The following is a 22,089-nucleotide window of genomic DNA, read 5'->3' as shown; positions in this document are numbered from 1 at the left end:
GTATGCATACAAATGACACCCACTGAAATTCCCTTTTCTATACAACTGTTAAAAGATATAGGAGCCGTGTTCTCCTTTCCATATGGTCACCCTAGACAATTCCCTATCCAGGCTCTGATCAGATCCAGGCCTGCTTTGCTTCCTTAAGGGTACTACAGCATGTACTGCCCACCTGTACAAATGTTGGTTGGGAAAAAGGATGGCTAGGCAAAGTCTCGTGCACTCCCTTTCACTCCTGGACTAGCAGGTGATGGATGGGGTTCTACCAGTGCTAACCACATGTTAGGCATCTGCATGTGCTGCCCTGGTGCATTCCCTGTGCCCTGGCAACTTTTTACACTGGCAATAGAGATCTGCAGAAGGAACCCTATTTCTGCACTTCTGGGGGGTATACTAGGCATATATCCAGAAGAGGGCTTACATCATGGGTAGGTATGGTTGGGCACCAGCCGAGAGCCCGCTGACAAGAGCCCCCTGGAGCTGCTCCTCCTTTTCACCATGCATCCTGCTTGTTCATCTGTCTCTGGCCCAGACAACAGCAGTGGGGATGAGGAGTAGGAGGGCTGAAGAGGAGCAAGAGCAGCTGGTGAGAATAGCGGTGAGAAGGTAGAGTCACTGAGGGAAAGAGTACATTGCGGGTGCCTTGTCCCAAGGGCCCTCAAAAACCTGGAGCCAGCACAGAGGCTGTATCTACACCAGCCGTTTATTCCTAAATAATATCAAAGTCGTCCCTAACAGGCCACATGACGCACAGATGATCCTGCTGTGATCTCGGGTTGACCCCTCAGTTATTCAGGAATATCACTGACTGCTTTGGTAGCGGTTATTCCGGCTCTCTCGCTACAAAACTGGCGTACATGGCTGGCGTGTCTCTCCTTCGCGAAGCTGGTGCTGTTCGGAGCAACCTCCCCGCTTGGCAAACAGTCAACCCACTGTCAGGGGCTTATCCAGCTGTTTTGGAGGTGTGCGGGAGTGGACCGTCTCCCATTTTCTGCAGAGTTTTTGATTGGCTATCAGCGTGTTGTGGCGCCAACCATGTGTATATTTTTTTTAAAAAAAAACACCAAATGTATCTCTGTGCAGCATTGCATAATTGCTGGACCTCCTATCCACCTCACTCGTAGATGTGATTTTGCGTTTGTGCACCTCCCTCCCGATTCATAAAAAAAAAAAAAAAATTCCCATAGCCGCGGCATCTGCGTATCCCCGCCCACCTCTCCCGATCTACATGTGGAAGCGCCGTCAGGGGACACACGATCTCCCGCAACGGCTCTCCTTTACTTGCGGGAAACTTCCCTCGCGTGTGCCCTGTGAGCGACGATCGCGCAAGCAGGGAAAACTCGCAACCACCCCTCCTTCCTTGCAAAAAGGTGGTAGGTGTAGATTAGGCCAGAGTGTGAGAGGAAGTCCCCAGATGCATGCTCAAAATGTACTTTAAAAATGGTACTGTTTGAATGGCTGAGTATCCCAGTAGGTGGCATTTACTTGTATATGTTTTATTATGGACCCAGCAATCACATGTGAACATTTGGCTACGCTCTACCTATCTAGCCTTGTATTTCTAAAACCTGCCTCTTGGCTCATGGTCAAGAAAGCTCCCACCTGTGCTGAAGATCATGAAAAAAGATTTTAATTAGTATAAGATGGTAAAATGCAGGGCTCAGTTTTGCTCTCAACTATACTTTAACTTCTGTTTATCACAATCACTTTTAGTATTCCTTGTATCTTACTATGGCGAGAGTAGCAGGGTCATTTTCTGCAGCACTAACTGATTTCCCAAGACTTCAGCATTCAGTAACGAGGTCTGCTCAATCTGTGGATATGATAGTTTCTTTTGTTTTGTTTCCCAACTGCTTGCTTTAGCACACAGCATTAAAGAGCAGGTGAGATTATCTTTATCAGGAACACCACACGGTTATCTGGAAATGACAGACACGTTGAGATGTCCATGGTTTTGCTGTCTCAGAGTAGTGTCTGTCACAGTCTCTTTTTTCCCTGGAGGACCTGGGCAACAGAAAAAGACTCTCCTCCACTCACGTCTGAAATGGGTTACATTATATAAAACTGGATTGACAATTGAATTGGCAAATGTGAAGACCATTATCCAAAAGAAAAAAGAAGGCAAAATCTGCACATCTGGTTTGAACCTCTGCACTAAAATGAGGAGAATGGTGATGATTATTGGGCTCCACATGACAAAGAAAGAAATCATCAGTATAAACAGAGTCCGCAACAGCTTGAAGTCTTGTTGGGAAATTCGAATGTGGTGACTCTCTGAGTAAGCCAAGCCAGCATGCAGACGTCTCCTTGACGCTTTTGCAATCTGCATTAAAAAAACATTATGATAAAATAACTTTTCAGTCAAGAATTTTACAAAGTTTTGGAAGCTAAATTGTGTATATTACATTTTCTCTCTCTCTAAAAGACTAATAAAAATGATATTTTTGATTTCAAGCTTAAGATTTCTCAACAATAGAGTGATATTTTTCTATCTGTTCACAACCCTTGTGGGGTTGTGTGGGGTTTCCCCCGCTCACATTTTTTAAATTTATCATTACAAGGAACCCAAAACTGCTTGCATGGTCTTCCGCCTCCTCTCCATTTTATACTCACAACAATCCTGTGAAGTAGGTTAGGCTGAGAGTCAGTAACTGACCTAAAATCACTCAGTGAACTTCATGGCCGAGTGAGGACTAGGTCCCAGATCCCCTGAGTCCCAGTCCAACACTCTAACTCAGCCTTCCTCAACCTGGGGCGCTCCAGATGTGTTGGACTACAACTCCCAGAATGCCCCAGCCAGCTGGCTGGGGCATTCTGGGAGATGCAGTCCAACACATCTGGAGCGCCCCAGGTTGAGGAAGGCTGCTCTAACTGCTATACCACACTGGCTATGGTTCCCTCACCCTCACCCCCACCTCCAATATCTGTTTTCTTTACATTGAGATTGAAACCATTTTTCCTGAGTAATATTACTGGGATGCACAAGAGCAAAAAATTCAGCTCACACTACTGCAACCATAGCAACCATGTTAATATGTGTTAGCAACATGTCTGAGACTTATAGCAACACATTGACAACTCAGTCCACAAGGCTTTATTCAACAAGATGATGATGATGATGATTTATTGCATTTGCATACCGCCCCATAGCCAAAGCTCTCTGGGCGGTTCACATAAGATAAAAACACTTAAAAACAATTTACAAAGATTTTTAAAAAACTCACAAAAACAAGCAAAATACACATACGTTTAAAACCAGTATAACAACTTTAAAGATGAGCCAAAAACCAGACCCAGGTTCCCAGGGTCATTACATATTGCTAAATGCCTGGGAGAAGAGAAAAGTCTTGACCTGGCACTGAAAAGATGACAATGTCGGCGCCAGGTGGGCCTCGTCAGGGAGATTGTTCCACAGTTGGGGGACCACCACAGAGAAGGCCCTCAACCCTGTCAGTCACAATGGCTTCATGTGTCCTGGTAAGACCATCTTCTGGAATATGATGCTCAGTGCTAAGTGTATCACATTTCAGATAACATAACTGACAAATAGAAAAAGTTTCAGAGGAGAACTACAAAGATGGCAAAGGATGAAGGATGGAAGTGGAATGAAGAAGAAACAATGAATAGCTGAGAGAAGAATTCTAACCTCAGAAGAACGTAGGCATCCCACTGATATGAGACCACCACTACCAATCTACCACAATCCAGACCAGTACCATGTGCCACACAAGCACAAAAGAATACAAAATATGTGCAGAGCCAATAACTCAAGCACACAATCTTACCAAAAGACACACGACACATAATATGTGTGGGATATTATCAGGGAATGAAGCACCTATATTTTTTCAGCCTGTCTTTACCCATTTTACATATGGTGTACATCAGCTTTTCTAACAAGCCAGAATCATAAGCTAAGGACAAACACTGACATGTTTCTGGTTTGTTAGGAGTGGAACAAGCCAGAGATCCCAGTTTGGACATAGCAGTAAACCAGCCACAGACAGAAACTCCCTAGTTTGTTTAGCTTCCTGCTTTGACTGGCAGGAACACCAGCATTCTTGGTCACAGTAAGCCAGAGCTCTCAGCAATTCTGGCTTACTGTGACATGTCAACAAGGTTTACATCACAATAAGTTAGGTATCAATTAAACATTAGAAATGTTTATGAAAAAAGCAGACTAGAATGAGTATGGGAATCTCCTCTGGAAGTCTTCACGGGTAGAGTGGATAGTAGAACATAGTCCACTGGCCTATCTGACCTATTTAATAATCTCAGCTTAATGGACAACAGAGTTTCAAGGTCGGTCCCAGCCTTGTTAAACAAGATTCTAGGGCTGGCCAAAGACATTTTGCTGCCTGGGGCAAAGCAGCAAATGGATCACACCCACCCCATCTACCACCCAAATCAAGGTCCAAATCAAGGTGCTAAGCAAGCCAAATTAGAGAATCAGCGTAGTGTAGCAGAGTTTTGGACCAGGACTTGGGAGATCTGGGTCCCCACTTGACCATGAAGCTCACAGGGTGACTTTGGGCAGTCACTGTCAGCCAGTCACTACCTCTCAGCCTAACCTGCCTCACCGAGTTGTTATGAGGATAAAATGGAGAGGAGGAAGATGACCAGGTATCCTTGGAGTAGGGTGACCATATGAAAAGGAGAACAGGGCTTCTGTATCTTTAACAGTTGTATAGAAATATAATTCCAATGGGTGTCATTTGTATGCATGCAGCACCTGGTGAAATTCCCTCTTCATCACAACAGTTAAAGCTGCAGGAGCCCTACACCTAGTGTGACCAGATACAGAAAAGGGCAGATTTACTTACAAGCATCAAAAGAAGAATCTATCCGATAATGTGGGACACAGAATTCAGGCTTACAATCAATCAATAAGGCAAATCAAATTTAGGCTCTTGCTCTCAAATGAGAATTGAAAGAGAGTAAAAAAATAAATAACAAGTGGAAAATGCTTCCCAGTTCCATCATACAGAAAGTGGCAGTTTTGTTTCCTCTTGGGAATTCAAATGTTTAAATCCATTGAAATGTAATTTGCATATTGTTTGACTATTATGAAAAGTTTTTTAAAAAACTGCTTTTCATTTGTCTTGCATCAATCACATTGTTCTTCAATTTCCACTCTTACTTTCCTGAGAAAAGAACACAACATTTGTTTAAACCAGGAGTGCAGAACCTCTTTTTGGGGTGTGTGTGTGTGTGCGTTGTCATTTTAGTTTTTCTCCTCTCTCAACACAGAGAAAGGGGCTCTGTGACTGCTCTTTCCCACACCAGCAGTTTCCCGGGCTTTACATGGGACCTGGCATCCCAGAGCGTGCACTGCACAAATCAATCCTGCCAGCCTGGGAAAGAGTAGCTGCTAGGCATTGGCAGAATCCCCTACATCCCTGCTGTTATCTCCAGTCTCAGACTGGAGATAACAGTGAGGATTCCGTCTCGGGGTTGGGGTTCCTCCAGGAGATGAGGCCTTGCCCTGCTACCTGTAGGAACCCCAGAAGCTCTGCAGGCCAGATCAGGGAACCTGCTGGGCCAGATTAGGCCTGCAGGCCAGGAGTTCAGCACCCCTGGTATAAACTTGAAAATGTGGTTGTTCAAAATCAGCTTGAAAACATTAACTCTCTGCTGGTTTCAACCTGAATGTGCAAGAGTTAAATTTATGGTGAGGGCAAGGACTCAGATGCAAGCTCCATCCCCAATATCACCACTTAGTGCTAAACACATGAAGGTCTTTAGAGCTGCCTGCATGCTTGCATATAATGGGGGTAAGGCTGGCATGTGTCCCCCCCCAGCTCCCTCCCCCCATCTTTAGCTCACATCTGTGCAGGTTCAACACTTACCTAGGGCCTGTAGCGCCAGAAACAGCTCTCTGATTGCTCATCTGGCAACAATTCAGATTGCCCTCAAGAATGAAATGAAGATCCACAAGTTTTCTTACACCAACCCATTTTTATTGAGTTAAAGTAATTTAGGTACTAATGTATGATGGATCTAACACTTGGTTATCACTGGTCATTCTGCCTCCTTCGCCTTTGAATATAAACTTACCTAGGTTCTTACCAGCCTGGCTTTAGGCCTAGTTTTGGAACAAAAACTGCCTTGGCTACTCTGTCGTATGACTTATTCCACAGGATAGACAGGGGTCTGTGATTATGCTAAGTCAGTAATTTGCGCTACCATTGACCATAGTATCTTTCTAGATTGCTGGGCTAGGTTGGGAGTTGATGGCACTGTGCTTCAGTAGTTCAACTCCTATCTCCAAATAGATCTCAAAAGGTGGTGTTTAGGATTTGCTAGTTGATTGCTGGGGATTTATCCAAAGGTGTTCCATGGGGTTCAGTCCTGTCTTGTATACTGCTACGTATAGCCAGGAGGGGCATTCTAGTAGTTTGGGTTGAGGTGTCAACTATGATAGCACCTCTGCTCAAATTATAATGAGCTGAACTGAGGTGAGCACAGTCCACAAAGAGCAGACCGCCTGCTCTGACTCTGGGCCTGACCTGTGGTGGGAAGAGAGAGACACACAGGACATCCCTAAGTGTCATCACTATGCTGATGACATTCAGTTCCATCTGTGCTTTTCCAGAGGACCGGGTGAGCTGATGGAAACACTGAACGAAACCCTCAGAACAGCAATGGAAATGATTCATGTGAATAACTAAAGCTCAAGGCAGACAAAATGGGGGTGCGATCTGGTCTCAATGGGGTCAGATCTGGTCAGGAGGAAGGATCAAGTGTGTAGCATGTGGTTATCATTGAACCCAGTATCCTTCTGGATTTCTAGGTGGCTGCTGTGGCAAAGTGCCTTTTATCAGATTTGGCTGGCACACCATCTATGGCTCCTCCTAGATTATGACGACCCAGTCACTATGACAAATGCTTTGATAACCATCAGGCTGGACTATTGTGGAATGCTACCACAGTGCAGAGAAGCTGCCTCTGAAGATGGCCTGGCTGCCTGATTCATTATAAGTGTAAACTGAAGGTTGTATAATACACTAGCACTAACGCAACTGGACTGGCTGCCAATTAATTTTGGGGCACAATTCAATGCAGAGTCTAACCTAAATAGGTCCAGATTACATAAAGGGTCACTATCTCTCCCACACAAGCCTCCATGTATACCAATACCCTCAGAAGAGTCCTGGTCCAAATATCTTTCCTGATTGAGATCAGATTGGCAGGACATGAGGTTTTCCACCTCCTGTTGTAGACAATACTAGATGGACCAATGGTCTGACTAGGATAGGTATAAAACCGTTTCCGTATATTCCTAACCAGGGGTGGCGCTACCATTAAGGCCAACTAGGCAGCTGCCTAGGGCGCAGACGTTAGAGGAGTGCAGACTGCCCCCTCTCCACACTCCTGGGGTTGGAGGTTTTGGGGGGTGGGGGCTTGTCTTGCGTGTGCCCCTGTGTGGCCAGCCTTTTCCTGCAGCTGCAATCAGAGGCACTGGAGAAGTGTCGCTTGTTTTCGCTGTCCGCAGGGGGTGGGTGGGTTGCTTGTTGCAAAACCCTCGGAGACGGAAGAGGAGCGGGCCGGGGGACAGCCAAAGACTCTGTGGGCTGGGGAGGCAGGCAAGGAAGATGCAGAGACAGGCAGCCCCCATGGAGCAGTGGCAGCCTGGCATGCTGCCTTCCCCGTTGGGGGCTGCAGCCACTGGATACCAAGTGGGGACTGCGGGGCAGAGACACACACAGCCCAGCCAGCCAGCCAGGGCTCGTTCGCAGCCCCTCCTCGCAGGGCACTCAGAGCTGCAGGAGCAGCTGCATGGTTGGGGGCAGAAGGAGTGTGCCCGGCCTTGCTGCTGCGCCCCAAAGGAGGCTCAGACGGGCTGCCCTTACAGAGCTGGGCAAGGGGGGGTGGCCCTCTGGGAGGCGTGGAAGAAGTGGCGCCTACGGGCTGCCCCTCAATAAGCTTTGGGACAGTGCAAGTGACACTCCCTCACACACACCACCGTGAGGGAGCCTCCCCTCCCTGCCGGCGCCCAGAGCTCGCCTTGCCTAGAGCGCAAAATAGTCTGGCACTGGCCCTGCTAACCACATCCACAGAAAATTGTTGCATTGCAAACACATTTGTTTCCTTTTAACTCTTCCAAAGTGTTCTACAAAGAAGGCCGAAGTGTTGTGGCCATTGGGGGGGGGGGGGGACTTAAGCTGTCCATGGCTCTCTAGCACCATCTATCATGGGAATGTTGAATATTGCCAATGTACTTCCGAGACAGCAGATTTTCACACTCCTGACTGGCCACTGCAGTACGCACAGGCAAGAGCAGGGCTTTTTCTCAGGGCAATATGCATTCCATGCAAGGGTACATTTTGATTCTGGACTCAGAGATTTCAGCGTTCACAGAGGATCCCAGCGTTCACAGAGGGGCAATGCCTAGTCGAATCGCAAATGCTTGCTTATACTCATGTGTAGGATTTCTAGTGATCAGGGCGTGGGATTTGTGCTACAGAGCTTCTTGTACCTCCATATAACAAAGCAAAGCAGAATGACATGTGTAAAAGGAGCAACACGTGTTGGCTTGAAATAATATGACATGTTGCAAAACGAAGCATTTCTTGGCACAGAATTTAATAGAAAGTACACTCGGCCTTGCTCCCCCCGCACCTCAAGATGCTTACCATGGAAAGTCAGCTATCTCCTGCTGGTCCTGACTGTGGGGATTGATTTGGGAGGGGGGGTTCACACCATGTTGCCCTATAACAACAACTGCTATTATACGGGCGATCTATTGCTTTTCATAACATAACGTTCAGCATCCCAGGCCCTCTTATGGGTGCCTCCTCCGAGGAAAGCTTGGATGGTGGCACCAAGGGAGAGGACCTTCCCAGTGTTGGCCCCCCAGCTCTGGAATTATCTCCCTGATGAGTCCCGCCTAGTGCCAACATGGTTATTTCAGTGCCAGGTTAAAACTGCCCTCTTCTCTCAGGCATTTGGCAGCATACAATGAGTACTTGGATTGAGTACTTGGATTGGTTTAACAAATTGTTCATAGATATATGTTGTCTGTGTTATTTGTTTATATGCTTTTATGTAAATGCTTTTTTTTTGTACTTTGTATCATCTGTTTTAATGGTTTTAAATTTTTGTGAACTGCCCAGAGAGCTTTGGCTAGGGAGCGGTATAGGAATATAATAAATGAAATGAAATAAATGCAACTCATATAAAATTCTATATCTTCCAGTATGTACTGGGACAAAAGATGTCCTGGCCACTGGCAACAACAATCAGATACAATCACAGTACAAACAGATACCTGTCTACTCTGTGGAGGCTGGTGGCTCTGATTTTGGTGGGGCTGTGAATCCATTCTGGGTTTCAGTCAGAACTAATCAGAACTCTAAAGGAGCAATCCAAGGTGCCCAGCCTAGCATGTCGTCTGAACAGGGACAATGTCTATAAAACAGAGGTGAGGCGCCCCTTTTGCCCCACCCACCAATCATTTTAATAATAATAATAATAATAATAATAATAATAATAATAATAATAATAATTTTATTTATTTATTTCTTACCCGCCTCTCCCTTTGGATCGAGGCGGGGAACAACATTAGTACAAGAATCAACAAATCTTAAAAATTCTTGATTTCACATTCATCTGGGTAGGCCTGCCAGAAAAGGCTAGTCTTCAAAGCTGTCTTAAAATCACAGAGAGAGTTAATTTTAAGAATCTCCTCCGGCAGGCCATTCCGCAATCTGGGGGCGACAGAAGAAAAGGTCCTCTGGGTAACAGATGTCAGCCTAGTTTTGTAGTTTTCTGACTTTGGGGCAGTTTTTCCCTCATTCTAAAAGGTTGAAATGCCTCTCCTAAGGCTTACATCCTGACAGCAAGAGATTTAAGCTAGTACTTTCTGTATTTTAGCATTTCTCCCCTTTGCTTTCAGCCTTGCCTACTACTAGAATGTATGAGAGCGTCTCTGAAACTGAATTATTCAGCCTTGGGCTGAAATAAGTTCCCCACCCTTGAACTAAAAAATCCATTTGCTATATCTCTGTTTTGAGTTTTAATTGTGGGCAATTCTCTTAATATAGCTAAAAAAATATTCATAGAAACCATAGAGAAATACCTGCAAAATCTTTGAATAACTCATCACAATGACCAATCCTGGTATTAGGAAGACCACAGTGACAAAAGAGACGTCCCAAGCAATTTCTTCTGCACCGCTGGGCCAAATCAAGGTGCAGATGCTCTCTGTCTGTAAGCAAAGAACAAAACCTCCGTAAGCATTTAGCTTGGATATTTGCTTTGGTCATTAAATTTCCTAGTCTGGCTTGGTGCCTGTTCTAAGAACGGAACATCACTAACCAAACAGGAACTATTGGAAATCGTTAATAAGCAAAATATATTTTATTATTTCAATCTGGACCATGTTCAAATAAAGGCTACGTAAACTCACATTGTTTGGAATGCCAAAACAATACTCTGATTATATTTTCTTATTATCGCCTGTGGTCTACACATAAACTTGAATTTCTGTATACGTCTGTTTCTTGTACAGTGCATGGCTGCAACAGCATTTGAGTAATCCCACATGTGAATGATGCAATCTGCATCATTGGGAAATGAAGACTTTTTTTAAAAAAAAGGCTGATCACCAAATCATCAATAAACACACTTTTGCCCATACTGTGTTTTGTCATGGTCACTGAAAGTTGGGAAAAAAAAGCTTAACAGGGAAGTTGAAAGGAACCTTTTTTGCTCTCCTTTTGCAAACAAAGCCCAAGTTTAAACAATATTGGTGTCAGTTAAACAAAAACAATAATGTAAGTTAAGAATTACGGCAGACATTACAGCAGTTAATTTAGTTCGAATTTGGTCTGCTTGGTTCCTCCTGCTAATGTGACCAGCTAACTAACTAGGAACTAAAAGCTTGCCATGCCATCTGAACCTGGGTTTCTGGCTTGTGGTGCTCTGTACAAGCCAGGATCGCAAAGCTGGGAATCTTTTTGATTCCTGGTGATGCTGGCTAGTATCTAAAAGGGTATAAATGGGCTGAACTAGTACACAGCTTGTTCAGGATTACTCAGATACTGTAAATGCCCTTTCAACAGAAAGCACTGGGATGGGAGTTGTAGTGCAACTAAGGACAGGGGAACTCGCCCATGTCCTGTTTGCTCTCTGCTGGCCGGACTCCCAGCGGCTGCCTGACCCTGGCGTGCGTGCAAGGCAAGCTGCCAGATGGTCTGTGGATGCCCGCAAGAGCTGAAGTCTTTATTTTTTATCCATGAGCTGTGATCTGCGCAAATCTGCGGATGCAATTTTGCACAAATGCTGCTATTTATGGCCACGGTTTTTCACCAATTGTAATTTCTGTAAATGTTCCCAGCCTCGAATTTGCACAGATCGTGATTTGCAGACATTTTTTTAAAAAGCAAGAAACTGCAAGCTTGCCTGACTCAGCACGCGCTGAATTGAGCCAGCCCAGGGATCTGCATACTGGCATCCAGGAGGCCAAGGTGGCAAAAATGTGCCGAGGTCCACCACCAAAATGGATTCCTCTGACATCCCCAAGTCCAACACATCAGAATGGCTCCAAATGGGAGATGGCTATATTTAAACTGCCTTTGCAGCATGTGTCTCACTTTGCTTGCAGGGCCTAGAAGCACCTGCAGTCCACCTGCTCAAACCCTTTCACGCTATGATGTTCTCTAGTTGGCATAAATTGACCTGGATGGTGGGGTTCCAGCTTACTTGATCTTGCTTTGCAGCAAGAGGCTGGACTACAAAACGTTGCAGTTTTTTTCCAGCTCTAAGCCATAGGTCTTCCTTCAAATTGCTGTGCATCACCAAACCCCCAACCCAAGATATATTTTTAATTTCTCACCATGGCTTGCTCCACTTGTATGCTGTCCCTCCAAGTGTTCAAGGCAGCTTGCATCATTCAAAATCATGAAAATAAGTACATTTCAGCCTACACAATCTCTTTTGATATGCTTACACCGTGTGCTCTGTGGTGAGGCACTCCAAGAACCAACACCTGCCTCACCTTTCTAGAACACACACCTGGCTTTGCAATGCCTGAACAGCTACTTCCTGGAGCCTCATTCCCTATATTTTGCTTGAGTCTGAGGAGAAATTAAACCATGATCCAGCTTCACTTTCTCCAATTCCAGGCTTGTCTTTATGTACAAACCAGAAATCATGGTTTAAAATAAACTCTAATCAATTGCTAAACAACCCAACCTCAAACCATGGGTTATGAATTGGGCTTGTTTAACAAGCTAGAATTTATTTTAAACAATGTTTTCTGATTTGTATATGATGACAAGCCAGAAATTGGGGAAGTGAAACTGAATCCTGGTTTATTCCTCCACCCAGCCAGCCACACAAGACAAGATAGGAAGGGAGAGAGCTTATTTTGTGTAACCTTAGTGTAAATGCATGGGCCACCAATCTGAACCACTGTGTGCAGATAAGGGAGGTTTAAACCTTCCCACCCAGCTATTCTGTTTTTCAAAATTTGCTCTTCCCCACCATAGGGACTAAAAAAGATTTGGGGGTGGGGGCTCCATTGGCACCAATGGAGGTTTTTCTTCTTTTTTTAAGTCCCCATGATAGTGGTGATTTGGGGTGGGGGAAATGGTTGGGTCCCCTCCTCACACACAGTGGTCCCAGTGTAGATTGAACCTGGATGTAATTATACTAAAATAAACAAAATTATTAAAATTGGCCACACACTATATATTTAACATAGCCCAGTAGCCATTCACATGTGGAGGGTTTGCATGGGATTATAGGCAAACTCAGCGAACACCATGGAAGATTTACCAGTTAGAAGACAAACAGAGTTAAAGAGATTTAATAGCAGCCCTAGATACTCTTCCTTCAATACTTGGCCTGTCATTATGTATAAACCAGGAATCATGATTTAAAATACAATCTAGTCAATTGCTAAGCAAGCCAAATTCAAACCATGGGATAATGAATCTGGCTCCTTTAACAAAGTGGAGTTTATTTTAAACCATAACTGCTGGTTCATATGTAAAAAGAAGCCAGGGGCTCATTTACATAGGCACTTTGCCCCTGGATTGTTTTGGAGTGGTGGTAGGTGATCTACACAATGCAGCTGCCAATCCAAAGCAATCCAGGGGCAAAGCCCCGAAGCTCCGCACTAAAAAAGTCGGGTACTTACCCCCACTTTTTTAGCTTGGAGCAAGGCTCCACACCTCTGCGGAGCCCTGTTAAGAAAAAAATAAATAAGGGTGGGTGGGTTTGGAAATCCCACTAGGGATGGAGCACCCCGTTCCTCCTCCCGTGTTCCCCTCCAGTTGGCTGTAAATGCGATCCTTCGCATTTACAGCTTTAAAAACAAAACAACAAAAAAGTCAGTCCCATTAAGGAAAAAAACACCCTCTACCCTTAGAAGAGGGGGCATGGATGCTCCCAGGCGCCCCTGGACCAGCTGCGTGCGTGCTGGGGTGGGCTAGTGCAGCAGCACTGGGAAAGCCCGCAACTGCACTCCTTCTGATGTAGATGGTCAAAAGGAGCGTCAATGCAGTTGTGCTGCGGCTCACGCCACGAGGTGCAGCATTATCCTTGTCGTGAAGACGAGAGCCGGGAATCAAGGATAGCAAAACTGAATTACTTAGGCTGGATCTACAGTACTGCTTTAAAGCACTTTATAACTGTTTTGACAACTGTATATGGAGTGTGACCAGGGCCCCAACAGTTGTCAAAAACTGTTATAAAGCGCTTTGAAGCAGTAGTGTAGATGCTGCCTTGGAGCTCACTCTTCATCTCCTCCGGAGATTCTCCATATTCCAAATTTGAATACTTTTTTCAGATGTGTTGCATGGCTTACCTAATCAGTTGGGATCTGGGAGGTTATGGTGCACTTTTAGTTGTATTCTGATCCAACTGAATTTCATTGTGTTTTTAATTAGATACTTAAGCTTTCTGAGCCTTTAGATAGGCTGTGATCTAAATCAATAAATCCAGGTATCTGTGGGAATACCTTATCATGGATCAATTATCCTTTAACACCCATTTAAACACTCCAAGGTACTAACTATCAGGTGGATTTCCCCCCTCCCCTTTCAATGCATGCTTAGGGGTGATTGAGAGAGTCTGGTGAACATTCTTGCTAGTCAGGATGATGCCTGGGATGTTATTAATTCCAAATCAATGAATATCTTTATAGTCTTTACAGTGATGCACATCCTGATTTTATAAATGTTAGAATCATAGAACTGGAAGGGGTCTTGGAGGTCATCAAGACTCAATGCATGATGCAACTGCTATAGCATCACTGACAAATGGCTGAGCACCCTTTGCTTAAATGGCTCCAGCAAAGGAAAGCTAAGGAGTTGTGAAAATAAAATTGGAAGCGGGGAAGACCATGAACACCATCTTCAGCTCTTTGGAGGAAAACCAGGATGCAAACAAATAAAAACAGTATAATTGTAAGTAAGTAGTAAAAAAACAAAACCTAGTGAACTTCCTTTTGAGCAAAAGTGCTTAGGATCTGGGTAATAATGGCACACACTTTTACTCCGAGGAGTGGATGAGCAACTTGTGGTCTTGCAGATGTTTTGGCTTACAACTCCCATCTGCCCTAGCCCAGCTAGCCAATAGTGAGGGATGATGTAGGTCAAACTATCCGGAGAACCACCCCGTTTTACCCCTTCAACGCAAGTGACCACCTTGGCCATCTCCTATTGCCAGTTGACTGGGATCAACACTACCACCACCCCCACCACTTGCAACCCACCTGGCCCGTTATGTTCAGCCTCTCGACGCGGAAGAAAAGGCAGAGCGGGAGGGTGGCCAGGGCCGAGAAGGCCCAGATGAGCAGCACCAGGGCGGCCACCAGCCTGCCTCTGTAGGGCCGCGTGGGCCTGAGCCGGACGATGCTGACCACGCGCTCCAGGCTGACGGCGGCCAGCGAGAGGATGGTGACGCTGCCGCTGAGGCTCATCAGGTAGAAGAGCAGGTGGCAGGCGGCGGCGCCCAGGGTCCAGCGCTCGGTCCAGCGCACCACCACGATGAGCGGGATGGCGCTGATGAAGAGCAAGTCGGCGCAGAAGAGGTTGAGCACCAGGCAGCTGGCGGCGCGCAAGCGGCGCGGCCGGCGCGCCAGCAGACGGATGGCGCACGCGTTGGCCGCGAAGGCGAGCACGAAGACCGACGCTAGCGCGGCCGTCTCCAGAGCGCTGCTCACCACGCGGTTGGAGCCTTTGAAGTCCGAGAAGAAGGGGAAGAGCGTGTAGTTCTCGGAGCCGGCAGCCCGAGGCCCGGGCATCGGGATGGTGGCGTCCAGGGCATCAGGCGGCCACGCCAGGCGAAGGAGCACGACCCCGACCTCCAGGCCCGACGAGCGGCAGCGCGGCCTCCTCCTCCTTCCCCGGGAGCAACTTGGGATTGGCGCGAGCACCTGCCTGGCTTGTTTGAGGTTGCCTCTGCAACGAAGGAGGAAGTGGCAGGAGGCTGCGGAGGATAAATAAGGCTGATTGTCCCGCGACGAACAAAAAAACTCCACAACCCACGATTTTTACGAGTTAGTGACTCAATCACAGGAAGGCATCGCTGCCTCCTAGCTGCGATCCATAAACTGCCGCAACCGACTCTCCGTGGAAATGGGCTTGAGGCGAACGTTTCCAGAGGATGCTAATGATGGACTGGCGTGGGATGAATGGCCAACGAGAGGAAGGGAGGGAAACGCCAGTCCTCAACAAAGTGAGCTGGTGATAACTAAACCAGCCTTCCCCAAACTGTTGCCCTCCGCATGTGTTGGATTGCAACTCCCATCATTCCCAGCCAGCATTGGTCATGCTAGTTGGAAATGACAGGAGTGGTAGTTCAACATGTGGAGGAGGGCATCAGGCTGGGGAAAGGTGATCTAAAATAGGGAAGTTCAACGGAATTGCAGAACCCCCAAATGAGGTGAAACATTGCGGACAGAAGGGGATATTTACAGCACAATCCTATGCTCCATTTCAGAAGTAAGCCCTGTTTCGTTCAATGGGTCTCACTACTAGGTGTGATTACCAGGAGGGAAAATCTGTTAAGGAGAAGATGGAATAAGGATACAAAGTATTGTGAGGAGCTCTGTCCCATCTACTTTCAAGGGTTATTAATTTGATCATGTTTCCTTTTGCTCTGCTCAGTTACTCTGCAGCCCTGTACCACACTAGCCACTGTCACTCCAACCCTGACTACAATGCATTTAGGATCAGGTTCTCTCATTATGTGGTGAAACTTTTGCACTTCAGTTCAAGTTCGAGCATAGTGGGACTGGAGTCTGTCATATATTGGACACTTCCAGGCAAATTTCCAGACTGATCCTACTTTATATGTGGTGAATCACATTTTCTATCCAGCTGGAGAACTGACATTCAAGTGCACATGTGGCAAAGAATTATTCTGAGCACTGCATTACTATCGCTTCTGAAATCTCTTCATTGGCTCCCAATTCACTCCAGAATCCAATATAAACTTCTCCTGTTGACCTTCAAAGCTTTTCACGGTCTAGCTCCTGCCTATCTCTCCTCTCTCATCTCACACTATTGCCCCGCTCGTGCTCTTCGCTCCTCTGATGCCATGCTTCTTGCCTGCCCAAGGGTCTCTACTTCCCTTGCTCGGCTTCGTCCATTTTCCTCTGCTGCCCCTCATGCCTGGAATGCTCTTCCAGAACACCTGAGAACTACCAACTCAATCACAGCTTTTAAAACACAGCTAAAAACTTTTCTCTTCCCTATAACTTTTAAACTTTGAGTTTGTTCTGACTCTATACTGTTAGCTTCACCCTTCCCGGTGCCTGTTTACACTTCCCTGTGCCTGTTTGCATTCTCTTTCCCTCCTTATTGTTTACTACAACTTTATTAGATTGTAAGCCTATGCGGCAGGGTCTTGCTATTTACTGTGTTATCTGTACAGCACCATGTACATCGATGGTGCTATATAAATAAATAAATAATAATAATAATATCACCAATTGCAATTTGTCATTCCTCTGCTTAGTTGACTCTAGGTTGCTAGATCCAGGCTATCCGCTCACACACAAAGTGTACCCTGATATACACCTTGAATTTGTGTTGTTTACCTTCAGCGGATCCAGATTATCCCAGCATTAAGCTTTCTACCCAACCATCAAATTTTTCAAGCCCCTTCATTTAGCTCTCAAGGTGGTGCAGTTCTGCAGTCTGGGGTGCTGAAGTTAGCTTGACCACCACCCCAAACTCGTTTGTACTGTGTCCCCTAACATTCTAGTTCTATGTCATTGAAAATTTTGCAAAGCTTAAAAATACAATTAGGTAAGGACTTTGATCTCCCTCCCCCCCCCTCCCTTTCCCATTCAGCTTTTGTAGTTGGCTTGAAGAACTGATCTGAGTGCTTGATCAGCATGAAGCCACACCAGCTCTGAACATTATCATCAGTGGCATTTACAAGAATAGGTAATCTTGGTATTCTATCGTTTGGGGACCGGAAGCATATCTTTTACTGCACCCAACCCTGTGTGATTAAGACAATCATATAATAGGTTGACATAAGAGTTGTCACCTTAACAGGTGTGTGGTGCCATTTAATGTTTGCAAAGTGTTTTTTCATCATTGTATTTGTGATGTTGATTTTTAGTCATAGCAAGAGAGGCTTCAACAGAGTTCACTCAGAAAGCAGTTAAGATTAACAATTTAGTTTTTGAGAAACAGAGGAAAAGAGCAGTATCTTTTTATTAGAGTAATGTTGTCAGTGGAGGCTGGTGGTTGCAATTTTGGTGGGGCAGTAAATCTGCTCTGGGCTTCAGCCAGAATTCTAAAGGAGATATCCAAGGTGCTGAACCCAAGGCGGGGGGGGGTTTGATTTCAGCACCTTGGATAGCTTCTTTAGAGCTCTGGCTGGTTCTGATTGAAATCCAGAGCAAATTCACAGCCCCAGTACAATTGGAGCCACCAGCCTCCACTAAAACAGTGTTATCTACTGCAGCTTTCCCCAGCCTGGGTCCCTCCAGATGTGTGGGAGTTGTAGTCCAAACATATCTGGATGGCTCCAGGCTGATCTACTCTGACAGCTGTTCTCCAAGGCCTCTCAAGCAGAGTTCTTTCCCAGCCCTACCAGCTGATAACCTTTACCTGGGATTGACCTGGGATTGACTCGAATAAAAAAAAGAAAACTTCTAAGTTACTCAAAATTCTTCTCCAGGCCTACCTTACAAGATATTTTTTTAAGGAACACCACTGAATTTGTTTTTTAAAAATCTTGTTACTCAGTTAATTACAGCATTTAAAAACAAAGGTGGCAACCCTACTGTGAATATCAATTCTCCTCTCTCCCCAAACATTTGAAATATAACATTCCATGAGAATGCTGAAGCAGCTAGAATAAATATATTCTCAATGTGCTATACATGTAGTAGTTATAGCACCAATATAGTGATGGCCATTTATGTACCCCAGTTGCTGGGGAACACAGGTGGGAGTGTGCTGTTGCACCTGTGTCCTGCTTGTGGATTCCTGGTCAACAGCTGGTTGGCCACTGTGTGAACAGAAAGCTGGACTAGATGGACCCTTGGTCTGATCCAGCAGGGCTCTTATGTTTTTATAGTTTGAAACATTCCACTCTGTAGCCAACCTTAAATGCTAAAAGGCTCATGGTGGGGGATTTTTTCTTACTTCTCTCTTACAGCAAAGTTGTGAGGAAAGTGTTTTTAAAGAGTGTGGAAACGAATGAAGGGGCTTGTGTACGGCAAGTTAATATGAACTATTCACACACTTTTACAGTACAAGCCTATGCATGTCTACTCATCAAACCCCATTGAGTTCAATGGGATTTACACCCAGATAAGTGGGCAGCCCTTGGCCTGATTTCAAAAGACCTGTAAGTGATCAGTTCAGACCTATGACAAGAAAGCCCTGGCTCTACCTTGGCTGCTTGCGGGGTGGAGAAGAAGGAGGAGAAAGGGGGTGATAGAAAAAGAGAGTGACACAAGAATGGCTCTGCCTGCTGCTATCATAGAGCCCCCAACAGTTTAGCCCTGGGAGATCTTGGTTCTTGATATAAAAAGGGTTCCCTTTGATACAGAATACATTTGCAACTGTACAGTGCTTCCTACTCAGAAGTCATCCCCATTGAGTTCAATGGAACATGTTGCCAGGTAAGTACATATAGGATCACAGCCTCCATTTTATCTTTTTATCTATAGATATAAGTCTGTTGAACCCTTGAAGACACAGTGTTCTTGTGTTTTCACATTCCTGTACAGGTGAGTATTGACGTACAGCATCTTCAAATATTTGTGCTGTGCGGTATGAGTTGTTAAACTCGACCCATATGGAAGACAGTGTGATTTTTTTCAGCTGTAGCCCAACGGATCAGTTGTGAATTGTTTATTGCATTGCTTGCACGAAGGTATTCATTCTCTTATTTGCACGTGGCAAATAAGAGCAGACTTAATTCTTTTCACTATGTTTAGGCAAACAGATGGCAGAGATAGGTTTAAATGAAGAAGCAGATGGCTAGCAGTTGACATGGTGACTGGGGTGGGCTGACTGCATTTGAAAATAAGGAGCTCACTAATATAGGAAGAGGGGAAATGAGTGTGTCCTCTCCTACAGTTAGTTGCTTGGGAGAAGCTGTGCATGTTTCTTCAACCCACCCTTCCAAAGTACAGTCTTTGCATTAAAGTTCTACTAAGGGAATGGTATGGATTACTTTCAAATACAACTAATAATTTGTTAATAGGGAGTGCTCTGTCTTTTGAAAGATGGAACGTACATTCATCATAATGGGCTCTACACAAAATATCTTTATTTACATTCCTAAAGAAAGGGTGTTTCAGCTGGGAAAGCTTTATGGAAGATGAGAGCATGCTTTTCTCCCTCAAGATGGTTTTAGAAAGGAAAGTTTACTTTACATCTTAGAGGCCTAAACATTTTTTTAGGGCTGCGCTGCACAATGACATACATTAGTAACCCACTAGTGCTGTTTGCTTGGCTGGGGGGAAAAACACAACCACAAACAGGTTCAGCCTGACCGAAATTAAAGTCAGTGATGGTTAACTTCAAACCCGCTGAAGGGTGGGAGGCTCTGGTCACCAGATTTTGAGATTTCTCTGTTCTTTAAGTTCCTTTGAAGGTACGCTATGTTCAGATGTTTTTAAAAGGCCGTGAGTTATTAGACTAAATAGCTTGGCCAACCTAGATCAAGAATTACGGGCAGATTGACTTCAGTATTAAGATGAGACACTTGTCTCACCTCAGCCTTATGGACCGACAGCCTGCTGTCTCAGCTGTTGTTTATTTGCCACCTTTCCATAGAAATATTTCCAGGGTGGCTTATTTAAAACAAGCAAACAATATAGTCATAAAACAACACAACAGATTGAAATTTTCAGTAGTAGTTAAAAGGCCTGGGTAAAAACAAAGGCTTTTTTAACTGGATCTGGAAAGACGTCAAAATAGGGGCCTGGTAAACCTCCCAGAGGTGAAGTGGGGAATTACATAAACTGGCCACCATAACTGCGAAGGCTGTCTCTCAAGTTGGCACTCATCTCAGACAGCAGGACCTGGAGAAGGGTCTTGGATGATGGCCTACATGCGCAAGCTGTTTGATGTGGCAGTAAGCGTTCCTTCAGGTCCGAACCTGTGTAGGACTTTAAAAGGTAAATGAATTGTGCTTAGAAATGACTTGGAAGCCAGTAGACAACTGTTTAAGCATTGGCAAAGTTATTCCTAATGCCTGGTCCCAGTTAGTCACAGCAGCTGGATTTTGAACTGCCATATTTCTTGTCTTTCTTCCAAATCCTAGTCACAAGAGCGTAGGATGTCTGCACACTTACAAATGGAGAAAGTGTTGCACACTAGAAGTCCAACCTGAGCAAGGCAAATGCACACTTTTGAACTCATGCTACAGTCCATTTGTTAAGTGTTTAAGGTGCGACAAAACATGTTTTGTCACAATGGACTGACAAAGCTATACCTCTCTAATGCTATATTAATGAAGCATTTAAAAATGATTGCAAGAAATAATGGGATGGGATACAATAATAAAATGTGCAAAACCAAGGCAAATTTCCCACCTAGAACCAGCAAACAATAGCTATGCCTCCAGTCAATCTTCAAAATATCACAGATGAACAAAAGCGAGGAAGCATGGCGAAATGAGGTTTAGCATCTGGGCTAAAATACTAAAGCAAATAGGATATTGCACAAATTGTTGCTCAAAGGGCATAATAAAGAGTTAACAACAATCCACAGGGAAGATCAAAATGAACACAACACTGCATTATAACAGTTAACATAAGAAGAGCTGTGTTGGATCAGCCCAAAGGCCTGTCTAGTCTGGCATTTTGTTCACACAATGCCAGGGAGATGCCTCTGCGAAGCCCACAAGCAGGACATGAACGCAACGGCACCCTCCCACTCAGGTTTCCCAGCAACTGATATACAGAGGTATACTTCCTTGTGTAAAAGTTGAAACAGAGTTGAGTGCTATTGCAATACTGGCAAGAAAGCATTAGAGAACATTGATTATACACAGATGGATGTAAAATCCACCCCCACACAACCCCGAATCCCTCCCACAACCAGAACCCCACCTGCTGAAAAAACAAAGACATACTCGGGTCAATTTTCAAGATGCTGCATGAGTTCACTTCAGTAATTGTTGCAATGAGGAGCAAAGTGAGAAAACAATGAATCAGAAGCCTAGTAGAGCACTGGAGTTTCACAAAATCTGTCCTAGAAGTTCACTTTAAATAAAGACTGGTGGCATACAGCTCTTCATGTAGACAAAGCAAACCTTCATATGTGCTCAAGTTTCACACACAATTCATACATGCCACAATTCTCCACACCAAATGGTGTTCCCATCTCTTAAGGTTGGAAACAAGCAGATTCATTGCTGGGTGTAGAAATGGGGCATCAGGAAACTTTCCTCTCTCAAGCAACTTTAGCTGTACTAGAGGGAAAGGGAGTGTGGCACTTAGAGAGGGCTGGATTAGGACCCTAGGAGGACAGATTTGGTCCTGGGTCAGAGGTTCCCTATCCCCTGCTAAAGTCAAAGATTTAATTTCTACTGGGGAGAATTGATACCTCAATGTATGTTTGAAGAATCTAGCTCCACTCAAAAATCTCAGTG

The 22,089-nt window shown here is 45.0% G+C and overlaps 1 protein-coding gene across 1 annotated transcript; it reads right to left on the bottom strand.

The window, feature by feature from the left end:
- Positions 1-1,599: 1,599 nt before the first annotated feature.
- Positions 1,600-15,256, bottom strand: FFAR4 (free fatty acid receptor 4). The gene is made up of 3 exons (XM_063131611.1): positions 14,726-15,256; positions 10,082-10,210; positions 1,600-2,323 (listed from the first exon to the last, which is right to left on the bottom strand). The coding sequence occupies exons 1-3, from the start codon at positions 15,254-15,256 to the stop codon at positions 1,916-1,918; spliced, it is 1,068 nt and encodes a 355-aa protein (XP_062987681.1). The 3' UTR covers positions 1,600-1,915.
- Positions 15,257-22,089: the final 6,833 nt, after the last annotated feature.

The sequence above is a fragment of the Elgaria multicarinata genome, chromosome 8, assembly GCF_023053635.1.
Source record: "Elgaria multicarinata webbii isolate HBS135686 ecotype San Diego chromosome 8, rElgMul1.1.pri, whole genome shotgun sequence".
Classification (NCBI taxonomy): domain Eukaryota; kingdom Metazoa; phylum Chordata; class Lepidosauria; order Squamata; family Anguidae; genus Elgaria; species Elgaria multicarinata.
The sequence above is the reverse complement of the archived record's forward strand: the minus strand, read 5'-3'. Positions and strand labels throughout refer to the sequence as shown.